At 43.0% G+C, this 12,180-nt stretch overlaps 1 protein-coding gene across 1 annotated transcript in view; it reads right to left on the bottom strand.

Annotated features, from left to right (window-relative positions):
• Nucleotides 1-8,148, bottom strand: part of Tmeff1 (transmembrane protein with EGF like and two follistatin like domains 1) — a 90,179-nt gene extending 82,031 nt beyond the window's left edge. Inside the window, exon 1 of the mRNA XM_078047879.1 lies at nt 7,514-8,148. Coding sequence (XP_077904005.1) covers nt 7,514-7,709 — 196 coding nt within the window. The 5' untranslated portion in view covers nt 7,710-8,148. The remainder of the gene's footprint in view (nt 1-7,513) is intronic.
• Between the last annotated feature and the right edge of the window lie 4,032 nt (nt 8,149-12,180).

The following is a 12,180-nucleotide window of genomic DNA, read 5'->3' as shown; positions in this document are numbered from 1 at the left end:
TCTTACCCCATATCTGTAACTCCTTAACTCCCTAGAAGTTGAGAAGCTGTTTGCAAGCACTATTGCTTCTCCATTCTTTGGCTACTACTGAATAAAGCTCTTTCTTCTCCTCTCACTTGTCACTCTCTGGAGTCACTGGCCTTATCAAGCAGCAGCCAAATTGGACTTTTTCTTGGTTTCAGGTATATACATACCCAAGAGAACTGAAAACATATGTCCATACAAAAATTTGTATATGACTGTTCAGAGCAGCACCATCTATAATAGCCAAAAAGTGCAACAACGCAAATGAAATAAAATGTGATATTATCCACACAATGGATTATTATTCAGAGAAAGAACAGAGTGCAACGGAAGTTACAAATATAGGCAGGAAAGGAGTTCAGACAGGTAGGACAAGGCACTACAGAAATAAGGATTTGTATGAACTTGGCAACTATGAATAACAGGAATGAGAGAAGGAATGTTCATTTACTCCAAACAGGCTCTCCATTCCAAATTAAGAGCATCACAGTTCACCCAACAGCAGAGGCTAAGGCAGAAAAAAGTGAAGGAAACAGATAAGTTGGATGAGGGCCATCAGAGTAAAGAAGTGGTGACTCTAGTTCATTCTGGCTATGTGGAAAGAGCACCTAAAGCTTCTGGAAAGTCCAAGTTTACAAGAGAAAGCAGAAATCCAGCCTTTAAAGTGAAACCTCTCTTCTTTTTTTTTCTTTTCTTTTTGGTACTGGGGATTGAACCCAGAGGTACTTTACCACTGAGCCATATCCCCAGGCCCTTTTTATTTTTTGAGACAGGGTTTCCCTAAGTTGCTTAGGGCCTCACTAAGTTGCTGAGGCTGTCCCAGAACTTGCAACCCTCCTGTCTTAACCTCCTTAATCGCTGGGATTACAGAAGCCCCAGTTCTGTAGATTTTTAATGGTTAACAACCAATGCAACTTTTTCAAACACTGCCTAGGCCAACAGTTCTCTTAATTTTCCCCATGTCCATTATTATTTTTCACCATGCTTCCAGTTCCTTCATAATTCCATCTTCCCCAATTACAGACTATTTCTAAAATCACAATGTCCAACCCTTTAAAAGCCTACCTTGCTCTTGAGAACAAATGCCAAACTTTTACATTAGCCTTAAAAGCCCTTCCACTAATGGTGGCAACTTGTACAGCATCTCCTGCCTTCATTCCTGCCCCCTCGCCCCAGGGCAATATTCCCAAAACACTGTCTTCACTTTCTCACCTTCAAGACTTGCCATTTCCTCGGCCTAGAATACCCTTCCCAACTCTTCTCAGTTGCTCTGTTCATTCTGTCTTTAATCCATCCCACAAATAAATATCCAATGGGCAATTAACTGTGCCAGACACTATGCTACACACTGTCTATACAACACTACACCAAAGAGGCAAAAATCCCCACCTTCAAGGAGCTATATAAAGGAAACAGATAATAAGTAAAATGTGTAGTAAGTCACACAGGAAAAGGTACTTTGATGTTAAGAAAAAAGCATGAAGGAAGATTAAGATGGGAGAGGAGAAGACGGGATGAGAGGTGCAAAAAGTTGCAATTTTATTGATTTTTTTATTTTTTAGTTATAGTTGGACACAATCCTTTTATTTATTTTTATATGGTACTAAGGATCAAACCCCAGGGCCCTGCATGTGCTAGGCAAGTGCTCTACCACTGAGCCACAACCTCAGTCCCCAAAAAATTGCAATTTTAAGGCATCATTTTGAAGGTGCAAAGACTGAAGATGAAGGGATAAATAACTGGAACAAGAAAGTCCCAGGCAAAAGGAATATCAACAACAAAGGCCTCAGAGGCAAAAATGTTTCAAGCTATCATTCAACTCTGTCTTAAAACCCAATTCAAGTGCCACTTACTCTGGGAAACTACTTTTAATTTCTAGAATCAGAATTATTCATTTCCCCAACACTGTATCTGTTCCTTCCTTCGGGCACCGTCACAGTGGAAACCCTCCTTTTGAGCATAAATAATGATCACTGATCAATCAAAAATCAGTTAAAGCAGAAAATTATTCACAAACAATACATATTTTAACCATTTTTACTTCAAATATATACCTTTTCTTTGAGCATGAGTATGTAGATAAACTACTCTGATAATCCATTGTCTATGTTGTCCCTTGCCTTTAAGTAAAACAGGGACTTAGAAATAATTGAAATGTTTTCTGGGAAATCCATTTAAAAACTGACAGAGCTCTCTCACAGTTTAAGTTTTCTTGATCACAAATGCAATTCGCTCAAAGGCAGTTCTTTCAGCACCATGCCTTCATCAAGTCTTTCCAAAGCATTTCATAAAAATAACTTTGTATCCATATTTCTTGATTTGTGTAATATTTATTAAATTATATTCACAAGTACCAGTGGCATACATAAGTTTAAATATATACAACTAACTCTTAGAGAACAGAAAAATCAAATGATACACATGCCAACTACAGCAAACCTACCAATTTGAGTGTTTGTATAATAGTTGTGGGTATTGCCTAATATGATTTACCAAGGAAATGATTAAACCAAGATGTCAAATCAAACCCAACAAAGGATTTGAATAGATACTTCTTCAAACAAGATATACAAAGGCCAATAAGCACATGAATATTTGCTTAACATCATTAATCACTAAGGAAATGCAAATCAAAATCACAGTAGTACACAACTTCATACCCACTAGAATGGCTATACCAAAAAAAAAAAAAAAACAAGCATAGAATGTGAAGAAACGGAACCCTCAGACATTAATAATGGGAAGCATAAAATGCTTTGGCAATTACTCAAAAATGTTAAACAGAGTTACCATGTGACCCATCAATTCTACTCTTGTACACCTAAGAGAACTGAAAACATAAGTCTACACAAAACTTGTATATAAATGTTACAGCAGCTTTATTCATAATTAAAAACAACTCAAATATCCATTAATGGAGCAATGGATACACAAAATATGGTACAGCCATACAGCAGAATATTATTATCATAAAAAGAAATGAATTTCTAATACACACTACCATATGGATGAACACTAAAAACATTATGGTAAGTGAAAGAAATAGACACAAAAGACAACATATTGTCTTTATTCAGAATAGGAAAATCCATAGAAACACAAGGTAAATTAGTAGCAGCCAGAGGACAGAGAAAAGTAGAAATGTAGAGTGACTGTTGACAGGCATTGGGATTCTTTTGGGGTTGAAGAAAATGTTATGGAATTAGTGTCTAACTTTGTGAATATACTAAAAACCACTAAACTGTACACCTTTAAAGAAATTTAAATGCTACCAGTATTCAATAAATGATTGTTAGTGGAGAGAAGGCAGACCCAGATGTACTACTAAGCAGACATTTCCACCAGAACACATTTGTTAGAGGCCAACTACCTCTGTCAGACTCTGGCCCTGGAGGCCAGAGATGCCTCACATATATTTACCTTAACATCTAGTATATCATAGTAAATCAAATTTCACTAAATTAATTAATATCCAGGAATCTAGAAGAAAAGTGTCCTGATCCAGATTCCACAATAATTAGAAAACCTCACTTTTTTATCCCCCAAAATTCTAAATTCCCTCTAAAATGGCACTTCTCTTAATCTGACATTTATTCTATCCATATAGCACAAGCCATTCTTACCATCATATAACAATCCAGAGGACCCATGTTTAACTGCTGTGACATTTTTTTGAAATATTTTTTATTTGTAGATGAATACAAAAACTTTATTTTTTATGCGGTGCTGAGGATCAAACCCAGTGCCTCACTTGTGCTAGGCAAGCACTCTACCACTGAGCCACAACCCCAGCTCCACTTCTGTGACATTTTTAAAACCTAGTTCAAATTCTCTACCTTATGTCTATCACCAAATGCTACTTATTGGGCTCTTCATGTGTTCTTCTGCCACTTTCGCAAATTCCCTAAGATAGAAATGCCTCATATGTTTCGCCCCATTTGTTCATCTCAAACACCCTAAGGAAAAAAAAAAATTCTAAATTAAAAAATCACTTATTCATGTTAGAAGTGGAAAAAAAAATCACACATTTTGGATTACCTGGTCTCCTGAGCTCAAAGTCCACCTTTCTTCATAAATGTCATGTGGTGCCAAACTTTTTTTCTTTGAATGAATAAAGTACTTTCTCATATGTTAGAATTTGAAAGGAAAATAAAAAGATAAAAAAAATCAAAGGTAATAACCAATAAGCCTGTCCAGAATGAGTGGCATACTGAGGCAAGAAAACAACAAAAAAGGGCTATTTAGAGCAAGAAGACATAAACAAAGGACCCACTGCTTAGGGAAGATGTTGTAATATCAAAAGATGAAAGGACAATGCAGACCCATTCAGCTTCTTTGCTTGTCTTCATGAAGGAGCCTGATCTTCAAACTGGGAAGGTTAGAATTTTAACAAAAGGGAGCCAACATCTAAGATGAGTAGCTTGGATAGTGGACAGAAACTAGTTCAAAAGTATCTACTTTCTGATCAAATATAACACTGCACAATACTTAGAAAACTTTCACATCTGACAAAAAAAAAAAAATTACTCTAACCAGTAGTTATTTAAGCTACCTTGACAAGGCAGCAGGAGTCAGAAATGAAAAGAATGCATCCTCAATCTTCAAAAAAGGGGACATGAAAATCCAGAAAAGCATCTATGGGTTTTCTTGCCACATATTAGCTGAAAAATTCTAGAATGAGTAAATAACAAGTCTTTGGATACAGTTTATAGAAAGCCACCACGGGGACCTTTACTAAGGCAAGCTCCACACCTTTGCTTTTTGATAGGATTACTAAAATGGAAAAAAAAAAAAAAAGATGATATAGACATTTACACAACTGATTCTAACAAGACAATCTGACCAAATCTTTTAATGAGTGTATGATAAACAAAATGGATAATGTTGAACAGCGGTAGCTGGAAAATCTGTTAAACTCAACCAAGAGGATTTATAGCTGGTTGAACATCTCAGTGACTCATGTATCAACATCAACCAACTTTATAGGAAGTCTCCAGTAAACATCACAGGGTTCCACCCTTTCCCACAATCTACATAACTTCTGTTAATTTAATTAAAAAATTAATAAAGTCATAGACCTGCTCTTCACTTTGTACATGCCTCAAAGCTTAGTGGCCCAACATACACGGTCAGACAGAATAAGGCTCCAGAAGAGTCATGGTGGGCTGAAGTGGTGATCCAAAAGCAAAAATGAAAGTCCACAGAAGTCAGGGCCAGCATTTAGATTTTAAAACTCAAATACATGAATAAGTATATAACATCATTAAAAGACCTACACAATCTTCAACTGCATTAACAGATGCTTATATCCAGGCTGTCTCAAATAGTTCTCAAGTTCATCAATTAAAAAACACACGAATTTCCATATGAATTTTTCCCAGTCTTCATCCTTTAACAGTTACAAAAAGAATCTATAAATGTCATTTAGTTAATACTTTAGCTTCAGACCTAGAGTCATTCAAGTGTCTCTTAGGACTAGAAAACGTTTTATTTGATCAGTCTAATTTATTGACATTTTTATCAGTCACAAATATTCCTTGAAAGAAGGCTCTGATATTATTAAATCGAAGACTCTCTTATAATAAAAGAAACCAAAAACAAAAAAATTAAATAACCTGCCCCAAGTTACCCAGCTGCTTTTTACCAATGGCCATGACTCCTAGATCCCATGCCCTTTTCCCCACATCATGTGGGTTTCCAGTTCTCTATTTCCTTTTTAAAACAACCTCTGCATTAAAGAGTTAGAAGGCATACAGGAAAAAAAAAAAAGAAAATCAACCAATACACACCATATTTTGTTAAAGACAACTTTGCTTAGCAAAAACAAATAACCATAGCATATTAGTCTGTAAAATATTTTGACATGTGTGATCACTTGCAAGTTTGATAACCAATATTTGTTTTTTCTAAAAAGGCACTCTAATATACAAATTGCTTTTATTCTTAAATAAAGTATGCTTACTTATTGAAGCCCTATCTCATATCCCACTTACCATTAGAAAAAGTTATTTCATGGATGGAAAGGCTTTTAATGGACATGCCATTGTTAACTGTTGTCAAACCCCCTCCCCCCCTCCCATAAAACATACCATGTGAAATTATTAAAAGGTTTTAGGCCTTCAAACAAACAGCAGGCCAAAATCTTAGCCCTGGGCTGAGACCCCTCTCTTGCTCCTTCATCAGCCCTCCCCTCTACCCCAAAACAATGCCTCTTCAGAGCCAGAAGGTACAAAGGTTGTCTGGCAGGCCGGCCAGCAGATTCCTGGTGGCCTCCAGTCCATCCTTCTTCTCCCTTTCCCTGGGTTTAAAGACTAGTGGTGGATTGAGAACTGATAAAAGGACAAGTTAGTAAGGATTATCTTATAATTAGTAGCATCTACTAGGCCAGCCTCAGGACCAACCCACCCACCCTCACCCCGGAAGAGACCTGGATGCCTTTCCTTGCCCCAGGCCTGAATCCTTGGGTTCCTCTGGGACCCCTTTAGAAAGGAAGAGGAAACTTAAATGCCCGGTACCCTCCTCCCCAGTGTCATCCATTAAAGCCCCAGCAAGCTCTTTGTTTCCAACAGCTGTGGGAGGGCAGGCGGCCTTGGAGAGAGGGGAGAGGTCATTCCCTAGCTCCCCTGGCTGCCAATCTCTGGGCTCTCCCTCTGGCAAAAAAGAGAGACACAAGCACATCACCCTCTCCTCTTTGCACAACCATCTTAATAACTCAGGGTTACGCTTTGCTTCACAGGGGGCACTCTCTGAGGCCTAAATTACCTGTTTCTATACCCCAACCCCACACAAGATGACTCCCTGGCCCCCTCCCTCTGTAAATGGGGTTCACTCTAGGACTCCTATCCCTCCTCCTCAATGCAAACGCCAGGGGGACTACCTGAGCCCCAGGCTTCATCCACACACAACACACAAAAACACGGGTCACTTTCTGAGCCCTGGGTCTTTCCCCACATCCAAAGACCTGGGGACACTTCAAGACCCCATCCCACCTCTGAACCCGAGGGTCTCTCACACACTCTCTCTACCGCCACCCGCGCCCTCGGGCCACCCGTTCCGTTTCCTACAAGAGCCGGAGACCTCGGGGCACTCCTCTGCCCCTGCGCCTCGACCCCAGCCCCTCACCATCTCCACCACAGCGCTCTCCCACAGACGCCAGCCTGGGGCCGGCCGCCCTCCCGGGAACCTTCACAACACAAACACGCGCTCCCGCGAGCACACCCACGACCACGCCGGGAGCCCCGGCCGCCCGCCCCGCGGGGTCCAGCCCCGCCGGCTCGCCAGGAGCCGGGCCGCCCTCGCCCAGCCACCCGACATCCACGGACGCACGCAGGCCACTCCCCGTCCCCAACGCCGGTCCCCAAGCCAGCACCGCACGCTCGCGCCCTGCCCTCCGCCCTCGCGCCAGGGTCTTTCCCAGCCCCGCCGCGAGAACCCGGAACCGGGCGACGGCGGAGGGAGGGGCCCCGGGGCGGGCTCCGGCCGGTCCTACCTGAGCAGTTGATGCTCTTGCCTTTGCCACCGGGACAGTCCCCGCCGCCGCCGCTGCCGCCACCCGGGGGCTGGTTGGAAGCGCGGCTGCCGGGCAGAGAGAAGGCGAAGAGCAGAAGCACCGACGTGTAGCAGCAGAAGGCGAGCGGGGGCGCGGCAGCCAGCCGGAGCGGCCCCTCAGCGGCCGCGGCGCCCATGGCTGGCGCCCCTGGACGGCGGGAAGTGCAGGGAGCTGCAGGCCGGGGGCATCCAGCCGCGCGCCCAGAGCCCCGCCGCCGCCTCTCTCTGCCTCCTAGCAGCCGCGCCGCTGCACCCGGGAGCAGCCCCTCGGCATCCCCGCCCCACACGCAGCGCCCGCCAGGCCCCGGCCCGCAGCGCTCGGGACGAAGTCGGTGGGTCCCAGCGCGTGCGAGGGTCGCGGGCGCGCGAGGGAGCGCGCGAGGGTGCGAGCCCGCGTGGGGGAGATGGAGACCAGGGGCGCGAGCGGGCGCGCGCGCGGTGGGCGGGGGTCGCGGGGCGGGGGCAGGCCCAGCCCCTCGCTCGTCGGCTCCCTTCCCTTTGTGTCCGCGGCCGTCGCCACCGCGTCACAAAGACCCCGGCCCGCCCGGTGAGGGGCGCGTGACGGAGCCGCCGGCGGGAGGGGTGGCTGCGACCCCGCCCCGCGCACACCCCCAGCGCCCGCGCCGACAGCTCCGCCCCCGCCCGCGGCCGGCAACGCCTCCGGGGCTGCTATTGTTCCTGCGGCGGGGCGGGGGCCGGGCGGGGGGCGCGCACCTCTCCGCCGCCCGGTGGGCTTCGCGGTGCCGAGGTGACCCAGCCTGCCGGGTTTCCCGAACAGACGTCGTCGCCGCCCTTTGTGAGCGTTTTTGAAGCGTTTCCGTCAAACGTTTTGAAACGCTGGAAAAGAGGGGCAGGTGGGCTACCCTCTGTTCTCCAGGTGAAGAAACGACCGCGGAGAGGAAAAGGTGACTTGTCCAAGGTCACACACCAAAAAAATGGGCAGGATCGGGACTGGAACCCAAGTTCCGACTCCAGCCGTGCGGCTCACAGAGATGAGATGCTACGTGAATGGCTGAATCTCTAGGACCTCACCCGCACGGGGTTTCCAGATGCGCCACACCGACTGAAATTAAAATACTTTGGAAAGTCTGTATTGCTCTCTCCCCCTAATAACAGCCAAGATTTAGAGAGGACTTGCTGGGTCCCAGGCCTGGAGGAAGCTCTCTGCATGCGTTTCTCTCCAGTTCTTCTTTACAGCCTTACATCTACCGATGAGGAAGTTGGGACCCAGAGACTTCATGATCTGCTTCTCAGACCAGTGTTCTTCAGGCCACATCTTGCTAGGTGATAACCCAGACATAAGATCCTGGACTGAATTCTTGGAAAGTCTTCTGCCCTCTTCATTCCATTATACTGCCTCCTATCTCAGAGAATTTTTAAGTCTCTTTGAAAAACTCACCAGTTTAACTCGTAAAATTAAGAAATGTGTGGGAAAACCACAAAGAAAGCCACATCAGGAAAAATGCCTTCAGTGTAAAAATGAGACAAAATACTTACATAAACAGATAATAATAAAAAGCTGACTGGCTTATTCACAAAAAAAGTGTAGACAATAAATATGTGAAAAGAAAATTAAAGCCATTAGTAATAAAAGATAAGATAAAATTCTGTCCCCACCCCAGGATGATTAACAAGAAGTGACAAATCCTACAGCTGTTAATTTATACTCTTTGGGAGGGCAATCTGACCATGAATGAAAAACCTTTAAAATGCATTTACCCTTTAATCTAGCAATCCCACTTATTGGAATTTATCCTACAGAAATCAGAAAAAGATATAAATAAGGATGTTTACCAGAGCCTTTTTACAATAGTAAAATATAACCTAACTGTCCACCAGTGGGGACTAGTTAAATATAAAGTATGATACATCTCAGTATGTTGGCCTATAATACAGCTTTAACAGCATTAGGTTAATATTTACTGACCTGGAAAAAAGCAGTAATGAGGGTGTATAAGAAAATCCTATTTTTCTAAAATGTACATGTGTACACATCCATAGGAAAAAAGTCAAGATGACTATACAGCAATGGTTATCTCTGAGAAATAGCTTATGAGAAATAGTTCCTTGCCTTTATGTTTTTCTGTATGATCTGAACTTTTTTTTGGAAGCAGGGTTTTAAACTCAGGGTACTCTACCACTGAGTAACCTCTTCAGCCCTTTGATATTTTGAGACAGGGTCTCACTTAGTTGCTTAGAGCTTGGCCAAATTGCTGAGGCTGTCCTCAAACTTGCAGTCCTCCTGCCTCAGCCTCCTGAGCTGCTGGGATTACAGGTGTGGGCCATTGCACCTGGCTATGATCTGAATTTTTTCAGTGAAAATTTCTTATTGTTAAAATTTTAAAAAATTATTTCCTTTTATGTCTTCATTCTGCTATTTGCATAAATAAATTTGCAGTTTTTAACATTAAGGTTTGCCTCAAACCTCTAAACTGTCAGCAGTGTCATGGCAGTTGTTACAACTACAACTGAACTTCAGACTTTCCTGAATTAGGTGTGATCCCAGGTGCCTGACTGCTAAGCCACAGAGGAATGCTCATTCTCAGAGCACTCCTTCAGCAGCTCTTTGAATCTTGACTTTACCTGTGCTACTTCCCTGGCACTCCCAACCCCAGTATTCTGCCTTAAATTTTTATTCATTGACTGACCATAGCCCAGGCAGAAATAGTAAGAGTAGATAATACTTAAATAAAAAGGAAACAACCCTGGGTTCATAAATCATAATTTAATTTACATCTGTGTCTTTCTCCAAATTAGGTAAGAAAAATTCAACACACATTTCTGAAAAGTTTTCAGAGTGAGCCGGGTGCAGTGGTGCACACCTGTAATAACAGCAGCTCAGGAGGCTGAGGCAGGAGGAACGTAAGTTCAAAGCTAGCCTCAGCAACTTAGCAAGGCCCTCAGCAACTCAGTGAGACCCTGTCTCTAAATACAATAAAGGGTTGGGGATGTGGCTTAGTAGTTAAGTATCCTGAGTTCAATATCCCTGGTATAAAAAAAAAAAAAAAGTTTTCAAATTGAAAAGGACTCTAATTCAGAAAGATGATTTCTCTGACTTTCACCATACAATCTCAGAAAAAGAGGATCTTAGAAGTTATCTAATAAAACCCTCATCACACTCTAATATTATGTGGTTCCAAAATACCAGATAACAAAATGATATGGAACTTGGTACATAAAATCCACTCTGAGAGTTTAAAAGAAATGTAAATTCTGAACATCATTCCAGGCTGGGTGAAGCTCAAGTATCTCATTGCTTTTAAAGTTCTCTAGATAACTCAATGTCCTGTCATATTTGGAAACCTCTGACCTCATCTTGATTATTCAGCTATTGCTCCATAACAACCATAAATTATCAGCAGCATGAAATAATAATCATTTCTCTTGGGTCTCATAGGGGTTGTCTGGGACTTGACAGGTCAAGGCAAGGCCTGGCTGTATAGTTCTCAGATCCAACTGGGCTTGGGTCCAGTACGCAGACTGAGTTCTGGTTTATTCCACCAGTATTCATTCTGAGACCCTGGCTGAAGTGGAAGCAGCTACCAGAAGGAACTATTAGGGATGTGGCAGTGTTGCACAGGGACAGGCCCAACCATGCAAGCACTTTCTACACTGCCATTTGTACATGTCTGCTAATATCCCGCAGGCTAAAACTACTCCTGGGGTTGAGCCCAAAGACAAGAGATTAGGAAGTCTATTCTTAAGGAGGTAAGTGAGAGGGGTGAATAATCTTGTACAAAAATCTTATCAGAGATCCTATACTTGGATACCATTAGTTATTGCTGTTTTGAAGAACGTTTTCAGTTCTGAGAACAAAAAACTGAAATTAGAATTAACCTAAATAGAAAGGTATTTCTTGGCTTAAAAAGAAAAATGCCAGAGACAGTGCGCCCTTTCCTATGACTTGGTTCTTGTCCTCATTAAAGCTTCACTCATGAAAAACATTGCATTCCTTCAAGAAACTTTTATGAGCATTTGTTGCATGCTAGGCATTACAGTAGCCTCTGGTGGCAAGAGATAATCCTGCCCTAGCTGTGTGGGGATGGTGAGACATCTGAAAATTAACAGTTACAACACAGTGTGATAAATACTAAATATAAATAGAGCGAGGGTAGGGTAGGAGTAAATGGCAAATCCCATCCCATACTCCCAGCCCTGCCAAAATCGTGGCTTTTCTGGAACTCCTGCTGGATGGACTAGCTGCATAATGAAGTCCTGAGAAGCAGTAATAAGACACCTGGGGGCTGACAAATTACCCCATCTGGGGGAGAGTCAGAATGCTCCATCCAGAAACAGGAGAAAGGGTTGATTTATGGTGTAGCACTGGCACAAGCCTGGGACTGACCCCACTTCCTAGAGAGAGGGATTTATATATATATATACATACATATATATACATATATATATATGTACATATATGTTGCAGATGGACACAATATATTTTATTTGCTTATTTTTTATGGGGTGCCGGGGATCGAATCCAGTACTTCACACATGCTAGGCAATCACTCTACCACTGAGCCACAACCCCAGCCCCACCGAGAGAGGGATCTTTTAAAAAAAAAAAAAGGAGAGTGGATAAAGTCATTCATTCAGCACATTGATAAT

The sequence above is a fragment of the Ictidomys tridecemlineatus genome, chromosome 4 (genome assembly GCF_052094955.1).
Source record: "Ictidomys tridecemlineatus isolate mIctTri1 chromosome 4, mIctTri1.hap1, whole genome shotgun sequence".
NCBI lineage: Eukaryota > Metazoa > Chordata > Mammalia > Rodentia > Sciuridae > Ictidomys > Ictidomys tridecemlineatus.
The sequence above is the reverse complement of the archived record's forward strand: the minus strand, read 5'-3'. Positions and strand labels throughout refer to the sequence as shown.